At 39.1% G+C, this 20,513-nt stretch overlaps 1 protein-coding gene across 3 annotated transcripts in view; it reads right to left on the bottom strand.

Annotated features, from left to right (window-relative positions):
* TERF2 (telomeric repeat binding factor 2) overlaps positions 1-14,849 on the bottom strand; it is a 22,087-nt gene extending 7,238 nt beyond the window's left edge. For 2 of the 3 annotated variants that reach the window (XM_014555753.2, XM_032486630.1), the window contains exons 1-7: positions 14,456-14,849; positions 14,253-14,348; positions 13,491-13,621; positions 4,877-4,963; positions 3,660-3,806; positions 2,120-2,226; positions 539-931 (exon numbers count right to left, since the gene is read on the bottom strand). In XM_014555753.2, the coding sequence (XP_014411239.2) occupies positions 539-931; positions 2,120-2,226; positions 3,660-3,806; positions 4,877-4,963; positions 13,491-13,621; positions 14,253-14,348; positions 14,456-14,834 (1,340 nt within the window). In that variant the 5' untranslated portion in view covers positions 14,835-14,849. The remainder of the gene's footprint in view (positions 1-538; positions 932-2,119; positions 2,227-3,659; positions 3,807-4,876; positions 4,964-13,490; positions 13,622-14,252; positions 14,349-14,455) is intronic. The other variant, XM_032486631.1, reaches the window with a different exon arrangement.
* Between the last annotated feature and the right edge of the window lie 5,664 nt (positions 14,850-20,513).

The following is a 20,513-nucleotide window of genomic DNA, read 5'->3' on the forward strand; positions in this document are numbered from 1 at the left end:
AAGAAGCCACAAAGGGGAGCAAAGCTGAAAGCCAGGTTGGGGGCCATGATCATGGGGAGCAAACTGAAAGCATTCTAACCACTGCCCCACAGAACCTAGCAGAATGTGAGTGATCAGTTCGAATTTGCCATGTCTAAAATGCTCATAAAAGGTAAAAAAACTGTAACCAGTCATGAATCTCTACTAAGGATCAAAGTATAACGTGACCCAATTCAAGTGAATTTAACAAACAAGATTAATATTTACAAGGCACTCAGAAGTTTGCTAAAAAATGAAAGCAGCAGTGAGTAGGAGGCTCTGATACCCTTCCAACCTCACTCATGCCCTAGAGCAATGCCTGGAAGCCCACGTGTGGGGCTTCAGAACTGGCAGGAATGGCTACGTCGTCACTGCCCACACCCGAGTCACATTCTAGCAGTCTGAGCAAGCCTTGGTGGTGAATAACTTAGCTGTAAGTTACTTCATTCATGGAAGCAATACCAGGCCCAACCAGGACCACCAACCAGCCCCAAAACTGCTACAAAGAAGGTCTTCATACTTGGGATTCTTCTCCCCAGGGAGGGGTTGGTTGAGAATGGTGGGCTTGGGTGGTGGCGCCGGAATGACTTCCTGGGAGGAGCTGAGGCCTTCGCTCGGCTCAGTACTCTGGCTGTCCTCCTCCAAAACCAATCTGCTTATTGTCATGCGCTTGTTCTTGGGCTGCAGTTCAGCGCCACCCTCACCCTCAGTAGGGGCTGAACTTTCGTTTTCATCTTTTCTCGGTCTCTTGTTTTTGAGGGCTGGTGATGGTGGGCACACTTTATTAGGAAGTACCATATCTTTCTGGTCCAGTTTTGAGAAGGCAGCCTCAGAATCCTGTGCACTGGACAGAGTCTTGAAAGCTGCTTTCAGAGTCATAATTCCAATGGTGGTTGGGGTATTCTGGAGTTGCCTGCAAGGAAAGCAAACATAAAAAGATCAGTTTCACCACTGTTGAGGCTCATCCAAGCAGCCGCAGCTTTTCCAAAGCGTGAAGCTTCAAATCAGACAGAGGACTCCTCAAGTGGAGGACTCTTCATCTGAAAAAAAGGGAGGTTGCTTAATACAACCTTTATTTATAAAAGCTCCCATTTGTAAGTGTTAAGCAGAACCTTTAAATATGCACTGTAACTAGAACTATGGGGCTTAAACTTCAAGTAAGAGAACCCTAAAGGTACTAGGGTCAGTGACACTCCCTCCAGAGACCTCTTTAGCCTGTGTGCTGCTAAATCCATGCAGTCTCCATGAACTAAAGAGATGCTTTCCATAGTGCAAGAACTCTGCGGAGTGCCTGACAACCAACTGATAATCCAGCAATCTCACTGTGAAGTCTAAATGCTTCTTCCAGCTGTCCCAGTCCAACCCTCATGTGAGAGAAGTAAAAGACTGGTCTCCATTCTGCCCTCTTTCTCCTTTCTCTTGAGAATTCTCAGAGTAAGAAGCATGCCACACACTCTTGGAACAAAGAGAAACTGCCTTTTTAAAATAAAGTTAAGTTCATCTATCATTTGGAATAGCTAGTATGCTTTAAATAAAAACTGTTAGGAGAGGGCAGACTGGCAGCCTGCAGGCCAAACTCAGCTGGCAGATGTGTCTTGTTGTCTAACCTAAGCAAATTTTTTTCCTAAGGATGCCCTCTCTGGATCACAGTCCTATGCTCTCAACTGTATTATCCTAGGCCCACTTTGCTCCTTAACATTTCCTACCAAGCCCCCAAAGGCATCTAAATGAGTGACCCCTGCTCTGGCAACTGGTCTTGGGAATGATTCACAAGTCTGAACACTGCATTAAGAGCTCAGGTATCAACAAGGAAGTACTGAGTAAATACGGGTAAGGCAAGGAGAGAGAAACACAAAAGGAAAGAACCTGGGGGGAACAGCCAGTGAGGAACTGCTGCCAGGGATCTGACATCCTGTCTTAAATATTCTCATTTTCCCAGGGTGTGCTCTGTAAATCCCACAGTGCCTTGTATGAGTAACCCAGTAACATGTTAGGAGGTCAGACCACCAGGAAGAACTGATCCTGCTCTAAGAAGACAACTACGCTTCCAACAGACCGCCCCAGTATTTCACCCAAGATCACAAAAGGGCATCCCTCTCACCTTGCAGGTTCTCTAAGTGGCTTTTCCACAGGCTCTGGTGCTGGCTGTTTATCTTCCTTCACTGTAGTTGAGGCAGAGGACTCAGATTTCAAAGCCTTTTTCGCCATCTGGGAAAGGAAAGATATCATCAGGAAGAGGAAGTCACAGAATTTCTTTAATTCCCTAACTCTTTCACCATGAACAAACTCAAAACACAAGCACGTTCACTTACAAATTCAATTTAGGCATAAACTAGAGGGGGATGTAAAAAGGAAGAGAACTTACAAGAACTACCTCAAACTTCTTCCTTCTTTCCTTCCTCAAAAAATGGCTCACTGTTTTCTATACTAAAGGAGAACTCAATCTGAGTGGTGCTAAGCAGTTTAACATTGCAAGAATTCCAAAAGGTTATTTTGGACAACAAATAGTTACATGATTTTACTTTGCATCTCCTCTTCCATCCTTCCAATCGCATCCCTAATCTAGTTGTATATACAAAAGGCAAACTTTTTGGGGGAAATTTAGGGATGACTAATGTCTATATTAATGTTTTTTAGTTTGTATATAGAATTTTTTATATTTCCATAAATGTTTTGCCTATTAACAACTCTCTGAAAATCCTTACTTGTACCACATAAAGTCCTGAGCAGGGCAATCTTACTCTGACTCCAACTGCTCATCTGTCTCCCTCCGACTGAAGTATTATACATTTCCAATCAGTCCAGTATCATTCCATTTTAGACTGTATATCTGTAACGAGTGATATCTTAAGAGCTGAGTTCTATCCTCAACAGAAATAGTGACAGGTTATTTTCCAGTTTCCTGAATACAAAGCAAAGACTCCTAGGCCAGGCTCAAATATCCTGACAATTGCTTCTTGAATACTCCAAACTATCTGCTTTACAAATAATTTTGAGAGTTCCCAAATAACTAGGATCACTGACACTATCTGAAATGGGCCTTGCAGCTCTCCTGTTATGAGCTAGGGTATTTTCAACACTCTCAGAATCCTGGTTAAAGAAAACCCTTCTCACTCAGTTCATGGTCCACCTTCTACAACAGACTAGGCTCTTCTTCTTCCACATGCTATCTCGAGCCTCGCTGCTTCCATTCTTTATGCTTATCCCTTTGATCCAGTTAGTATGTCATTTGACCTCTTTTGGTTATCATACTCTAGTCACACCTTTGCTCCAGTTATGCCTTCTTCCTGTTAACAACCACCATCATACCATATCTACCACCACTCCTCCTCCCACACTTAACTCAGATTTCATCTCCTTTGGACTACCATCAATTCTAATTGAATGTTCTCCTACTTTCACCACACAGATGAATCACACATAGTGAAAGTAAAAATGGGAGATGAGGGAAACCAGGTATGTTCCATTTGCCTCTGCCAGGATCTCTGCTTCTGTATATTTAAGGCATTTAATTAAGATAGATAATGCATATAATGCGGAATTTCTCCCACACATTTACTCTTTTCACTTCTAAAAAGAGCTGCCCTTTCTACATCCTCAAGGCTACGTCATGGCTCTGGGAAGAGAAGGCCAAGCCCCACCGTGAGGAGGTAGGGCTCCGCATCATCCAGGTGACTCTCCAGGAAGCGCAGCATCTTCTGCTGGAAGGTCTCGTAGGAAAAGTTCTGGATAACAGGGTGGGCCAAATTCTTTTCACGGATAATGTTCAGGAGATCATTTCTCAGCTTCTACACGAAGGACCAATATGCGCAACATGAGAAAGGAGAACTCCAGTAAAAAGGCAACGATGATGAGTTGAGACAACACTGTCAGAACTTTCACAATGCTGTCACAGAGTATCACTGGTATATATAGGAAGGGAAGCCTAACCACAGTATAGAACAGGTCAATAAATTACACATCAGCCACAGTGGGTTACTATGCAGCCGTAAAAAAAAGGATGAAGAACTCAGGATCTAAAGTATCTTTATACTTTTACAAAAAAACTTTAACTTTCAAAAAAGAGAACCAAAAAAGGATGAATAAGCTTCCTATGTGCTAATATAGAAAGATCTCCAAGATATATTAAATGAAAAAAGCTATTTACAGAATTCTCAAGTTAGTGTGTAGAATATGCTCACACACGTATACGGGAAGAACAAGAAGAATGGATACATGTGTATGTCTGTAAATACACACACATGCACGCTTATTTGCTTGCATATGCCTAGAATATCTCTGAAAGGATCAAAGCAAAAAACACTGGTTGCCTCTAGGGAGAGGAACAAGACAGCCGAGTCAGAGGGGAGAGAATTTTCACTAAGCTCTTTTGTTGTACCTTTTGAATTTTGTATTACGTACATGTATTATCTTGTCAAAAAATAAAATTTAGATTTATAAAGGGAAAAAAAAAAAAGGCAGGGTACCAGTGGAGATTTTGACACCAGAAAATACAGGAGTTAAGTCCTCACCAAGCATATTCTCAAGTGTCTGCAAGATCAGCAATTATATAAATAAAGTTAGACGTGTTAACAAAACCTGATAGCCTAGTACCTGGTGCTGATCACATAAAGTTCTGTCATAAACCAGATGGAAATGGGCAAGTAAATGTTTTGTGTAAATCTGTCAAGTTTTTGAAAAGCCAATCTAACAGTAAGTTATCCCGAATATAAAAGACAACATGCTCAAGGTGCTGAATATTTAAAGGTAAATATTCCTGACAGAGATAGCATTCCTGACAGAGAACCCTTTCCCTGCTTCCTCGCAAAAAGCAATGAGATGGACTTAAGTCATAGGAGCAAAAATGTATCAAATTTACCTGAGTTGTGGGGTCCTTGGACATATGTTTTTTCAAAATTTTTGAAGCCTTTTCAAATTCTTTGTTTTTGATACAAATAATGACCGCCTACAAAAGGGGGAAAAAACTTTTTAAAAAACTGTTGTAACAATGAAAGGTGTAATCAGAATATCAAATATCAAAATAAGCTCTACTAAAAAGTCAAACTGTCTTATATACCCAAGAACTTTCTCACATTCTATCAAATTCCTCTACTTAAAAACTAATAATTACTGTTCAAGTGGTATGAACAACTGTAAGCTCTCTTTCAGTGTGTAAGGTGGTAGATTTTCAACATGACGTTGGATTTTTTTTTTTTAATGGCTGATACAGCAAAATCTGAGCCCCTGGATTACAGACCATTTACTCAATCTGAATAAGGATCAGATCTCCTAAGGAAAGGCAAAATGGACAGGAGTCATTCCAGGCCCCCAGAACAATTGGTTTTGTTCTCTTTGGATGCAAAAGCTTTGATGTAATGGGGGGAATGAGGGGAGGACATACTGTGGGGAAAAAAAAAGTGATCTGCTGACCACAAAGTTCTGCTAGTTCCATTCAGGAAAGGCCTGAGGCCAGTTTGGTAGAAGAACCGGCACAGTCTCCCTACTGTAAACCCCAGCTGCCCAACACCAATTAAAGTGTGCAGGGAGTTACACAGACAGACAAACCCAGCTCATTCACAAGCAGCAAAGAAAGAAAGAGCACTAAGTTCTAGGTAGGATGAGGTCTCATCAGCCACAGAGGAAAAGGAGAGTCCTTCAGTCAAGAAACCCTCAGAGAACATATGCAGAGGGAAAATAACAGTGATTGAAAATTAAAAGTGGTATTTTAAAAAACGTTACATGCACTTAAAAAAAAATTAGAAAGCCAGGGAATAACTGGGACTACTTGGAGTTATCTAACAGGATGCAGTAGCTACCTTAAATCTTGTCTCAAAGAGAGGTGTAAGACACACACACACACACACACACACACACACACACACACACACACACACACACACACACGGAAAACTTGTCCACAGATGTTTTCAGTCTTTACAAGGAAGAACTTAAGGAGATACAGACAGACCAAGAGAAGGAGGAATAGCAGAAGAATTCAGAAAGTCCTAATCTCTGGTGATTCTGCCCTCAGCGTGCTGAGCACAGCCATACCAGGCAAAGGAAACTGGGGTCAAATGCTCTTGAATAGCAGGCACAAACCTAAGTTCTTGCTGCCAGGGAAGCTAGAGTAAACCTTTTCATTTTAATCAAATCATATTCACATCATTTTCAGCAGAAAAACTATACTAAGACGATTTTTACTGTTTTGAAGAATACAAAGGTTTTACTTTTTTATAAATCATTAAGGTTCTATTATGCTTTAAAATTTTAGTTAACTTGGTTGAGGTAAAACTAACTTATTTTGGTGTACTGTTCTGAGTTTTAACACGTGTTGACTCCTGTAACCACCACAATGGGGATACAAAAAAAAAACAAACCATGGACTAGTAAACCTCCATTGTGCTGCACTCTGTAGTCACCTCCTCCATCCCTAACCCCTGGCAACTACTCATCTTTTCATTGTTTCATCTCTTCAGAATGTCATATAAATGGAATCATATGGCTTATTTTTTATAGGATGTAGCTGAGACTGGCTTCTTTCCCTCAGTATAATGCCTCTGAGATCTGTTTATGTTGTTGCATTATCAATAGTTCCTTCTTTCTTATTGCTGAGTAGTATTCCATTGAATGGGTGTACCACAGTTTATCCATTCATCCACTGAAAAACAATTGGGTTGTCTGCAATTTTTGGTGATTATGAATAAGAGATGCTAAAACATTCATGTACAGGTTTTGGTGTGAACATAACTTCATTTCTCCACAGTAAATACCCTCACTCCTGGGTCATCTGGAAAATGCATATTTATAAAAAAAAATGGCCCAATTTTTTCCTGAATAGCTATACCATTTTGCATTCTCATCAGCAATGTATGAGAGTTCCAGTTGCTCCACATTCACACTAGCACTTGTCAGTATTAGTTTTCAAAGTTTAGCCATTCTAACAGATATGTCCCAGTATTCATTGTGATTTTAATTTGTATTTCCCTATTGACTAAATGATGAGCATCTTTTCATGTGCTTAATTGCCATCTGTATATTCTTTGGTGAGTCCTTTTCCCATTTTCAAAATAGGATTGTTTTCTTGTTGAGAGTTCTTTATATCTTTTGTATACAAGTCCTTTATCAGATATGTGATTCACAAATACTTTCCCCCAGTCTGTAGCTTGTCTTTTCCTTAACAGTTTTTCTCAGAACAAAAGTTTTAAATTTTGATGAAATCCAATTTATGCTCTTGTGGATCATGCTTTTAGTATCATATCTAAGAACCTTTTGCCTAAGTCCAGGGTATGAAGATTTTTTTTTTTCATGTTTTCTTCTAAAAGTTTTACAGCTCTACATTTAGATTATGATCCACTTTGAATCAATTTTTGTATAAGATGAGTTTTAGGTCAAAGTTCATTTTTTTTTTTGCATATGGACATCCAGTCATTTCAGTACCATCTGTTAAAAACTATCCTTTTTCCATTGAAATGCCTTCACATTTTTTATTAAAAATCAGTCATATTTGTATGGGTCTATTTCTGGACTTCTCTCTTCTGTTCCATTAATCCATATATCTAGAGTCATGAGTACTGTAGCTTCATAGTAATTCTTAAAATTGGGTAGTAAGTCTCCAGCTTTGTTCTTGTTTTATAAAATTGTTTTGGTTATTTTAGTTTTTTTGCCTTATCATATATCTTTTAGAATCAATCTGTATCTACAGAAAATCCTGCTGAGATAGTGACTGGAATTATATCAAGTCCATAGATCAACTGGAGAAAATTGACATCTTAACTATATTAGGTCTTCCAATCCTTAAACATGTGTATCTTTCTGTTTACTAGGTTATGATTTCTTTAATCAGCAGTTTGTATTTTTTTACATACAGATCCTACACATTTTGTTAAGGCTTAGACCCAAGTATTTCTTTTTGGAGCTAATGTTAAGTGACACTGTTTTGGTAACTTCATTTCAGATCATTCACTGCTGTATATGGAAATATGACTGATTTTTGTATATTGGTCTTGTACCCTGCAGTCTGGCTAAACTTAATTATTATAGCTATTCTTTGTATATTCCATGGGATTTTCTATATGGACAGCCATGTCATCTGCAAAAAGGGACAATATTATTCCTTCTTTTTCAATCTGTTGCCTTTTATTTCTTTTTCTTGACTTACTGCACTAGCTAGATCTTCCAGTATGATGTAGAACGTTAATGGTGAGAATGAACAGCCTTGCCTTATTTTGGATCTTAGGGTCAAAGCATTCTATCCTCCAGCATTAACTATGATGTTACCTGTAGGGTTTTTGTAGATGCCTTTTATCAGGTTGAGGAAGTTTCCTTCTATTCCTAGTTGGCTGAGTGTTTTTATCATGAAATAATGCTGAATCTTGTCAAATGCTTCTTCTGCCTCAATTGATATGAGCATATGGTTTCCTTTGGATAAATAGGGTAGATTACATTGATTGATTTTCAAATATTGAACCAATCTTGCATTCTCGGGCTTTAGTTTCCCAGTTCTGCCACACACTAACTGCATCTGTATCCAGGACTAAGCATTAGGATAGACAGTTAAAAAAAAAAAAAAAAGGCAATGGAATTTACTTCAAGTTCTGGGGATCACAGCTCCACTGCTAAAGAGAAAGGGTTCTCTTTCTTTATCTTTAGGTGCCTGCCCTAATCACTGGGTCACTGCTGCCATCAGTGTGGTATTGCCTGGGTTCTAGGACAGAAGAGAAGAGAGAAAAGGGGAAAAACAAAACAAAACAAAAAAACAACAAACAAAAAAACTCCCAGGATTTCTTCCACCCTCTCTGCCACTTAGCTCTCCTTTCCTGCCCTTCCAACCAGAGAGAGCCTCTCTTGGAGTTCTTTCTGTTCACACCTGGGGTGCACTTCTAGGTTTCAGGATACTTAAAGTCCAAGCTTGGTGATACTGGAGAGGAAAAAATGGTAATCTACTCATCACCAGTTTGGTGGACCCTCAAACTGGTCTTATCCATTTGCTTACTGCCATTTACATTCCTGAGTCTTCAGATAGCTGCTCCATGCATTCTATCTAAGACTTACACTTGCGTTAAGAAGACAGAGGGAGTATGCTTATCTATCTTTCCCAGGCCTGGAACACAGATCCGACTACATTTAATTTGTGAAATAAGGAAATGTGAATGCTTTCAACATCTAAATCAAAAGTCTGCCTCCAAAGTTTGTGTTACGAGCTTATCTTTTAAAACTATGTACTAATTTTCTGGGAAGTTTTTTGTTTTGTTTTTGTTTTTAAAGAGATGAAACGTTGCTTTTTAAAAACTTGAAAGTTTCCAGAAATAAGTATAATTTTTTCTCTTATGTATCTGTTCAGGTTCATATTGTGTAAGCAATAGCAATGGTCTCTGGCTGACTTAAACAAAAATGAAATTCCAAGCACAGATTTTCAATAGAGGTGATAGGTTTATATAGGGGGAAATGCCAAAAAGCACAGAGGAAGAAAAAACCAAACTCACAGAAATGAAGAAAGACTAAATAAAAAAGCAAACGCAGAAAGAAACCTGGCTGTATGGGAAGCACAAATGATCAAAAAGCCTTGCAAAGCTTTCTGTTTCAAGAACTAAAAGTTTTAAGTGTGTCTGATGCACTGGCACCTCATGTGGGAGAAGGTCCCAAAAGAAAATCAAGGTGCTATTACCAAAGGTATGAGGAAGAAAGCTGCATAGCAAAAGCAACAAATAAATGCTTCCCCAAGAACATACCAGACATGTTACTCTCCCCTGTTCACAGAAATCTGAGGACTCTCTCTTACAGTTATGAAGAGAAAACCAGCAGAGTCTCGGTATCATTAACAGCTTACAGAAGCAGTTCTCAAACTTTCTGGTCTCGAGATTCTTTATACTCTTAAATGCTAATGAGGACCCCAGAGAGCTTTGTTTATGTGAGTTATATCTGTTGATATTCACCATATTAGAAATATAAAACTGAGAAAATTTTAAAATATTTATTGATTCATTATAAAATAATAAACTCATTGCAAGTTAACATATCTTAATGAAAAATTACTTATTTTCTAAGACAAAAATTTAATGAGAAGGTGGCACTGTTTTACATTTTTGCAAATCTCCTAAAATCTGGTTTACTAGAAGAAAGATGATATATTCATATCTGCTTCTGCATTCATTCTGCTGTGGTGTGTTTTGGTTGAAGTATATTAAAAAATCTGACCTTACACAGATATAAAGTTGGAAAAGGGAGTATTTTAATAGCCCTTTCAGAAAATTGTGGATATTCCTCTTTGACTACACACCAAACTTTAGCAAGTAAACTCATCATTGTTACATTAAAATCTGTTTAGTCTATCTTGCACTTTCAATGCATCTTTTGCCCAAGAATGATTTTGCAATACAATTCATTGATCATTTGGAAAATACTGGTTCACTGAGTTATGACCTTCCAAATGTTGATACATTCATTAAAAATATTTTTTAAAATCACAGTTGATAATATCATCATCAGTCTTATCAGAAAAGTCTGAGTACTGGGAAGCTACCAAGCACAGGAATACAAGTTTTCCAAAATTTAATTTTCACTTGAAAACAGTAATTTTATCTCTAGCAACAAATACTATCAATTGTTTTCCTTAAAGCAACAAGTTCACTTTGCTCTTTCTCAAGAAAATGACTGCCAGATTACCATATCTGAATAACCAAAGTTTGTCAGTTATTCAAGCAAAAATGGCGTTCCATTAAAAATGCAGCTAGATCAGCATGCAACTCAATCATACAAGTGCTTTCCCTAAAGAAAACCACCATGTTTCAGTATGCATCAGAAATGCTCAGGAAAGCTTCCTATTTTGTCACACAAAATACTGAGAAGGTGTTTTTTCAAGGGTTGAGTCTTACTAAAATTAATAATTTTTACTGCTTCAACAAAAATATTCTTAATTGAAACGACTTTTTTTTTTTTAACTGCAAGCATGTGGCAATGAAGAATACAATGACTACTACTACAGTTTATCACTCCCCTGGCACCAGAAATGTTTCCCAGCATCGTTTTTGCACTATCAGTGTAAATGTCAATGCATTTAAAAACTCAACTAATTAAACAAGATTATACTGTATAGCACAGGGAAATATATACAAGATCTTGTGGTAGCTCACAGCGAAAAAAATGTGACAATGAATATACGTATGTTCATGTATAACTGAAAAATTGTGCTCTACACTGGAATTTGACACAACATTGTAAAATGACTATAACTCAATTAAAAAAATGTTAATTTCCAAAAAAAAAACCCCTCAGCTAATGTTCTGGCATTATTATGAAGATAGTTTTGATCCCTGAAAGGGTCCCGAAGACCTGTAGAGATCTCTGGACCACATGCTAAGAAGTTAATAAATAACTTACTTGATAAACTTTTAAAAAAATGTAATAAGCTTTAAAATAAATTGCTGTGATACTTCACAGAGATTAAAAATGCATCAAAAAGCCTCATTGAGCCTAGGTATCAAAAGGTAACATATTCTGTGACTCTAAATGAGAAATTAAAAAAAAAAAAAAAACTGAACAAACAAGTGATCTAGTATTGTTTAATAACTAGGAGATCAAGGTAACTGTGGCAGCCAGGCTCCAGTGATTCCCCACCTCCTGCACAGTCCCATTCTAAACATAATCCAGAGTTGGTCAGGTGATATATGATATGTGACTTCTGAGATTAGTTTATAAAAGATCACAGCTTTCTATCTTGGGTTTAGATCACGTGCTCTAGGGGAAGCATGCTACTATGTTATAAGCAGCCCTATGGAGAGGTGAGGAGATGAAGTCTCCAGGCAACAGCCAGCAAGGAAGTGAGTCCTGCTAACAACTATATGACTGAGCATGGAAGTAGACCCATCCCACTGAAATGACTGGAACCCTAGCAGGATCAGGCAGCTTGACTATAATCTCATAAGACCTTGATTCAAAAACACAGCCAAATCACTACCAATTCCTGACTCTTGGAAACTGAGAGATATTTGTTGTTTTAAGCTTCTAAGTTTTGGGGTAATTTGTTACACAGCAGTAACAGTAATACAGTAAGTGTAACAAGAGATCTGGTACCGGATGGAAAATGGAAGACCAGAAGGGAGTCAATGTAAAAAAATGACTGACTATTTTAAGGGAATGTAGATTTCGCTAATCAGTTTTTCCCAATGAAGCCCCAAAACAGATCTATGAACTTAAATATGCAGCCAAAAGATGAAAGCCCACACTCTTCCAGAAGAGGGGCCAGAAGACAAATCTATATAGCCCTTGTGTTATGAAGGAGTTGCATTTCTGAATGAGCTAGCTACTTACAGGAGTTACATGAATTACCTGAACTGGCACTGTCCTTTCCCTCTCAGAAGATCCTCAGCTATTCTGAAAGGAGGCATGGACTTCTCCTTTGCTAGTATGTCTTTTCTGGCTTTTTATCTCCAACACAATCCTGACTTACCTATACTAAAAACTCATTCTTGCAATCATTCCTCCTTGGAATTGGAATTTTCTAAGTAATCTTGCAAGACCAAAAGTAGTTCCTACCCAAGGTCCTTAACTGAATAAATAAAGTTATCTGTACCCCACACAGTTTTTTTTTTTTTTTAACAGAGTGTCTGAGTACCCAGCACACAGCCAAGGGACAGGAAGTCTCCTTTGCTAAGCAAGGTTTTATCTTCCTCCTCATCCCCTGGACCCTGTCTTTAGAAGGTGCTCTTTTCTTTACTAGTTTCCTTACTTTCACCACCAAGGAGTGCTGAGCTGCTGGTCTTCAGTTTCCACCTCTGCATCTGCTTCCACACCCCCAGCCTTGGCTACTGAAGAAGAAAAAAGCTTTTTCTGACTAGTTTCCATGGCCGCTTCAATGTTTTACATAAAAATCAGTTCCACTACTTAAAGTTACCTGAGCATGACACAGTTCCAATCCAAATTCCTAGACACTCTACTAGCTTTTTTCTTGTCAAGAACACCGCCTGTGTCAGCCTTTTACCATTACTGTTTTTCTAACTGGCTGATTATCCAAGCACCTCTGATTCTGTCTGTTCAAGGGAACGTTCCCTAAGCCTCTGTTTCTGCAGACAAAAGAGCTCAAAGTCAGTCCCTTGTTTCCCAAGATACCAGCTATTCTCCTTGGTTTATTATAAACAAGGGTGACCAAACCCTAGGCCAGTTACTTCCAGCCCTTTCAGGATGCTCCTGAATGAATAATATTTCAACTCCAAAATGTCAGTCTTCAATGCCAACCCACTTCCTCCTGTCAGGGTCACAAGGAAGACCACCAAAATCACAAACGCTGAGAACTGGCCATTAACAAATTCTTTCCAAGCCTAGGCTGGGAAGGGGTCACCTGATGAGATAACATCTGTGTGTGAGTTATGCGTTTGATTGTGCTCAAACGTGCTCTCTCCCCATCCCTGTTTCTCCTCCATCCCACACAGAAAAGATAAGCACTGATTCAGGACCTCTGATTTTTGTTAAAAGGAAAAAAATTAAAAATAGAGCCTTACAGCTTCCTTGACCAGTTTTCTACTGGATTCGATCACTGCCTCTGTGAGTGTAAATTCGGTTTTAATCATCTCCAGCACATTGATAGCTGATTCCAGTGGTGTGAGCTCAGCCTCCATATCAAAGGAACAGTCTAGGACAAAGAGCACAGTTTTCACTGTAATATGTTATCTAAGGAGCAACATAATTATGTCATATATACATAAAGAAAAAACATGCAAATATTGTAAGATTTGCATTTAATTTGCTGACATATTGGCTACAGACTTACAAATTCAGATCAATGAATTTCAAGTGACTTTAAGTAATTTTCAAGGCAGGTAAAAAAATATTTTTTAACACATGCAGCTGCATCTCAAATTTCAGGATACACACATCCTCCTCAGAAACGGCCAGAATCTGAAGACCGGTTTGCTAAACAGCCGTCAAGTTCAATTCAGGAAGGGGGAAAAAAAAGTGCTCATACTTTAAAAACACTCTATGGGGGGGGGGGATGGGCATCCTCACATAAACTCACTTTAGATAGCAACAACACTGGGGGAGCAAGAAACAGGTGGCAGGAAATAAAAAAACAGAAAAGCAGCCAAGAGAATCCTAACTGGAGAAAATTAAAGCCAGAGAATACTCTAAAAGGAAAAAAGACCACTGGGATCGAAACATAGTAGCCCAACTTAACTGAATGCTTCACACCCAGCTCTAAGTTTGAAAACAACAATGTAATCTTAAATAAGCAAGCACAGAGAAAAATGTAAAAATGACCATACCTAAATTTTCCCCTTCTTCAATGCGCGATAGACACTGCATAACCCGCAGCAGCCGGGACACGGTATGCTCCTTCCCCAAGGGCCTGACAAGCAAAGCTGGGAAAGAAGACATCGTCGGTTCAGCGACCCCTAACCCCGACACTCGGGCTTCACAGATCCCCTTCCCATGAACCCCAGCCTCCTTCCCCCGGCCCGGCCCTCACCCTGCATGATGTCCCGGATCTGCCTGAAGTCCCCGTACCGGCTACCCCGAAAGGCCCGCAGCGCCTCGTGGAAGTAGAACTTGAGCACCCAGCGGTTGACTGCCTCCTCCAGCCGCGCCTCCTCCGCGCCCCGCTCCGCGGCGCCCCCCAGCCCTGGCGCGTGGCGCCCCCGCCGAGCCCGCCCGCCGCTGCGGGACGCCCGCCTCCCTGCCGCCCGCCCGCTGTTGTCGCTGCTCCCGCCTCCTCCCGCCATTGCGTCCGACCGCCGCACGCCCTCCCCGCCCTCCCTGCCAGGCCGCTTCCTCGACTGTGACGCTGTCGGGTCACGCACGACGCCCGGGCCGGAAGCGGGGCCTGCCGCCCCGGCTCCCGCGGCCATGATATGGTTGGCGTTCCGAGCCGCCCGCGGGCTTCTGGGAGGGAAGGGACCGAGGGTTCACAGTCCCCTTTCGGACCCCGTAGTTCCCGGTGTGCCCGCCGCAATGCCTTCTGGGATGTGAAGTCCGTAAAATCCACGGGGTAAATCAACAGACGCTTGCGATCAAGTATCAACTTTGCTCCGAAATTATGGAACACTGTACGAGCGACGCGGGACTGTTTAAAATATGGAAAAATAAATACGTGGAGCTTATTAAACGTTTTTAAAAATAGTAAATAGAAGAAACTGCATTAAAGAATTTATATTTTAACAAATAGTTTAAAGCAAAAGACCCGTGTAAATTTAGTCGAGGTTAAGAAATACAATATGGCGGGCACCCCAGAAACCTCTGCTTGTTTAAAACATATAACTTTTTAAATTACAAGAATAGCCCATTTTGTTGTAGAACAATTAGAAAAAAACCAAAAGGTTAACTTTTAAGCCAGCCATAACCCCACATGAAAAAATAAATTGACTTTTAGGTTTACAGCCTTCTAATATCTGTTGTATACCTATTGTCTCGTGTGTGTGTGTGTGTGTGTGTGTGTGTGTGTGTGTGTGTGTGTGTGTTTGTGTGTGTGTGTGTATTTACCAAAAGATGGAATTATACTACATTTTTATATATGCTTTATCTTTTTTTTATTGAAGTTTCTGGTGTACAGCATAATGTCCCACTGATGCATATACATACAAATGTTCGTTTTCATTCCTTTTTCATTAAAGGTTATTACAAGATATTGAACACAGTTTCCTGTGCTATACAGAAGAAACTTTTTTTAAAATCTATTTTTATACATAGTGGCTAATATTTGTAAATCTCAAACTCCCATATTTATCCCTTCCCAACACCTTTCCCTAGTAAGCTTAAGATTGTTTACTATGTCTATGAGTCTCTTTCTGTTTTGTAGGTGAATTCATAGTGTCCTTTTCTTTTCTTTTCTTTTCTTTTCTTTTCGATTCCACATATAAGTGATATCATATAGTATTTTTATCTCTCTTTGTGGCTTAACTTCACTTGGAATGACAATCTCTAGGTCCATCCATGTTTCTGAAAATGGCATTATTTTATTCTTTTTATGGCTGAGTAATATTCCATTGTATAAATATACCACAACTTCTTTATCCAGTCATCTGTCGATGGACATTTAGGTTGCTTGCATGGCTTGCTATTGTACATAGTGCTTCTATGAACATTGAGGTGCATGTATATTTTCAAATTAGAGTTCCCTCCAGATATATGCCCAGAAGTGGGATTGCTGGATCATATGGTAAGTGTATTTTTAGTTTTTTGAGGAATCTCCGTACTGTTTTCCATACTGACTGCAACAAACTACACTCCCACCAACAGTGTAGGAGGGTTCCCTTTTCTCCATACCCTCTCCAGCATTTAACGTTCATGGACTTTTGAATAATGGCCGTTCTGACTTGTGTGAGGTAATATACCTCATTATAGTTTTGATTTGCATTTCTCTGATAATTAGCGATATTGAGCATTTTTTTGTGTGCCTATTGGCCATTCGTATGTCTTCACTGGAGAATTGCTTGTTTAGGTCTTCTGTTCATTTTTGGATTGGGTTGTTTGTTTTTTTGTTATTAAGTTGTATGAGCTGTTTATATATTCTGAAAATTAAGCCTTTGTCAGTTGCATCATTTGCAAATATTTTCTCCCGTTCTGTAGGTTGTCATTTTGTTTTGATTATGGTTTCTTTTGCTGTGCAAAAGCTTATAAGTTTAATTAGGTCCCATTTGTTTATTTTTGCTCTTATTTCTATTGCCTGGGTAGACTGTCCTAGGAGAACATTGCTAAGATTTATGTCAGAGAATGTTTTGCCTATGTTTTCTTCTAGAAGATTTATTGTGTCTTATATTTAAGTCTTTAAGCCATTTTGAGTTTATTTTTTGTGTATGCCGTGAGGGAGTGTTCTGAATAACCTTCATTTTTCATTCAACATGTAATGAATATCCTTCCATGCCACTAATTTTATTTTGTCTGCATTATCTTTAATGGCTACTTGGCATTACAATATATGGATGAACCAAAGCCTTTATCTAAACCCCTACTGTAAGACACTTAATTATTTAAAAATTTTTCCAATTCTAGGCAATCTCAATATTAGAAACATCTTTTTAACTCTATCATTGCGAAGTTCATAATTATTTCCTTAGGATAATTTCCTTAAAGTAGAATTACTGGGTCAAAGAATACACAGTAGAACACAGATCAGAACATTTCACCCATCACTCATCAACTTTTCCTTTTGCTTTTGAACAAGGTACAGACTTCTCAACATGACTTTTAAAGTCTGAAGTGGTCGACTGTTTGCCAAGCTCTTTTTGGGCAGCTGTCTATGTGTGTGTGTGTGTGTGTGTATATCTGTGTGTGTAGGTGTGTGTGTGTATACACAGCTTCTATCATTTTCTTTTTACCTGCCGCTCAATCTGCCCAGAGCCTCCATCTTGTCCATCCTAGCCTAACTAAATCCTTCCTGTCCTTCAAGTCTCACTTAAAAGACAGTTGACCCTTTCTTGACTTCCTGGACTAGGTTAAATCCTCTTCCTGCTCCCTCCTTAGCCCCTCATAATTTACCCTTTGTGAAATGCATTCTCTATAGTTAGCTCCTTTGAGGGCAGGCACTTTGTCTTCTTGTCTACTTTGCATCCCAAAATCTTGCACAGGGCCTGACACATTTCTTGAGGTTGGACTGAATTGAATAGGAATGTGAGTGAGGCTTTTGATATATGTTGAAAAACTGTACCACTGGCAAGATGTATTTACTGAAATTTCATTTCATGTCCACCAGCAAACTATATTTACTGAACTAGGGACGTTCTTAGCGCTGCCTCCCATTTCTTACATGTTTGTGTCATGATTTTCTGAATACAGAACAGCTGACTACATGATCTTATGACTGTACAGGATACTTCCCCTAAGTTCTTTTCTCCTTTTCTGTCCTTGTAGATAGATAGGCCTGGAAAGGACTTCAGAAGAAAGTCATGATCCTTCCCTCCTCCTGGTCTCTTCTTGTCCAACGCCAGTTCAAAATCCCCTTCCAGCCCCCATCTTGCTGGACACATTCCTAAACCTTATTTACTTTGTATTTCTGTGATGGGTTTGCTACATTGACCTTGGAGAGTCTATTCCCCACTTCTTCACTGGATGTGTCATTATCTTCCACATCTACCATATCTTCCACAGGCAGGGGAATGAGTGAATAAGGGGCATTTCCAAAGGACTGGGTAGGCCTGCAGTGGGTGTAGGAAGGAAGTGGGGATGTAGGATATGACTCACCCACAGGTATCTCTGATGCTCTTGGAGTTCACCACAGTACCTAGACCAAATAGAGAAATCCCAGTTCTGGCGTGTGGGCCCTAAGAGTCCCAGTAACTAGTCTAGCTTCAGAGGCTGTTCTACCAGCCCCACTGGACTAGAACCAGCAAAGATCTAGTGTGGGGCCAATAAAGGACAACTCAGGAGGGCAAATGTTAGCATCATTGAGGATGTGGAATCACATGCTGGACCCTTGAATTAATTAGACATGACTTTAATCTGTGTAGTATCCTGGCCTAACAAAGTCTCCGTGTGGTGGGCATTCCAGAATAGGGGAAGAGCCCTCTCAGTCTGACAGATCTCTGGTGACTGTGGCTGCTTGTGGTCCCAGCCTGCCTGCCTTGCCCAGGAACCAAATTACCTGCCTCAAATCCTCACTCTTCCATTTGCTGGATGTGTAACCTTGAGCAAGTTATTTGACCATCCCTGGGCTCCTGTCTCCTCTTCTGTCAAGTACAAATAATAGAGATACTTCATGGGGATTATATGAAAATTAAATGAATTACTATTTTCAGTGTCTTTAGTAAAGAGCTTGGCTCCTTGTAAGGATTCGGAAAGTGCAAGCTCTTTATATTAGCTCATCCAGTGCCTGCCTGAAAAATCCTTCCTCCTCTTTTCTATTAAATACCTCATTTTTCTTTCTTTCTTTTTTTAAATTGAGATATAACTTACATAAGTTGCATAAATATTAAGTGAAAAGCTTGATGAGTTTTCTCCTGATTTTTCAAAGTCCCCCCATCATATGGTGACGTTACTCTCTCCCTTACTCACCACAAGTACCCAATTCTCACCTAAGGAATCCACTTTGAGGTGAAGCTGCATGCGTTTTGCCTTGGCACCAGTAGGAGGCAGTGTGGTATACCGGAAAAGCCACCATCAGCATGTTAAGGACCAACAGGCTTATCCTGGCCCAACAGCTTAACAGGAATATTGCAGGTTTGGTTCCAGACCACCACAATCAAGTCAGTCACAGGAATTTTTTGGTTTCCCAGTACATATAGAAGTTATGTTTACACCACACTGTAGTCTATTGAGTGTGCGATACATTATGTCTTAAAAATTGTAAATACCTTAATTTAAAAGTACTTTATTGCTAAACATTGCTAACCATCATCACAGCCTTCAGTGAGTTGTAATCCTTTTGCAATAGTAACATCGAAAATCACTGATCACAGATCACTGTAAGAAATGTAATGCTAATGAAAAAGGTTGAAATATTGCAAGAATTACCAAAATGTGACACGGAGAAATGAAATGAGCAAATGCTGCTGGAAGAATTGTGCCAGTAGACTTGCTTCACACAGGGTTGCCACAATCCTTCAATTTGTGAAAAAAGAAAAAAAAAAAAAGCTGTATCTGCAAAGCACAGTAAAACAAGCTATGCCTGTACAGGCTTGGGTAAGAACTTAACCTCTGAAAGCCTTGTTTTCCCTGTCTGCTAATCTGCTAAGAACAACAGACTACCAAATGGACAGACCCTTTACAGGGTTGTAGTGAAGATGAAATGAGATAAGACCTATAAACAATGATTATATATTCCAATTAAATTAGATAGATTTTTTAAAATAATAATGCCTGTTGTCAAGGAGGGTGCTGTGAAACAGGCACTTTCAACCAGTGCTTGTGAGAGGGTAAATCAATACAACTTTTCCAGAAAGTAACTCAGAAAAAAAAAAAAAAAAGCAAAAGCAAGAGCCATAAAAATTCCATCTTTCAGAAATTTATCTTAAGGAAATAATCATAAATAAGCTACAAGATTTAAGTACAAGGATTTTCATTACAGCATTACTTATAATGTACAGGAAATTAGAATAGAAATGATCTGATAATAATAAAATTATTAAATAAGTCATCATGTGTTCATAGTAAGGAATTTTATTCTGTGATAAAAAAAAATTATGCCCCCCTAAAAATAAACAAATAAATAATTATGGACCCAAAGATTAATTCAGCCTCAAGATATAGTGAAAAGAGAAAAAGGATAGAAACATATAATGTGACAACAAATTTATGGAAATAATCATATAAAAATTTTTTTGCACATTTACTATTTATCTGGATTTGCACATTTACTATTTACCCTGTGCTAGGGTGCTTTACATTTGTTATTTCATTTAATCTTCAACATTCTACAAAAGTGGTCTTACTGTGCCAATTTTACAGATAAATAGACTGAGGTTCCAGGGTGTTAAGTGACTTGCCCAAGATGTCATAATGAGTATTTTGAGTCATATTTTAGAACCTGATATGTTTGATATTAAGCAAGATAGACTGACAAGAGATTTCAAATCTTTCTTCTTTAGGCTTTTCTT

Source organism: Camelus ferus, chromosome 9 (genome assembly GCF_009834535.1).
Source record: "Camelus ferus isolate YT-003-E chromosome 9, BCGSAC_Cfer_1.0, whole genome shotgun sequence".
NCBI lineage: Eukaryota > Metazoa > Chordata > Mammalia > Artiodactyla > Camelidae > Camelus > Camelus ferus.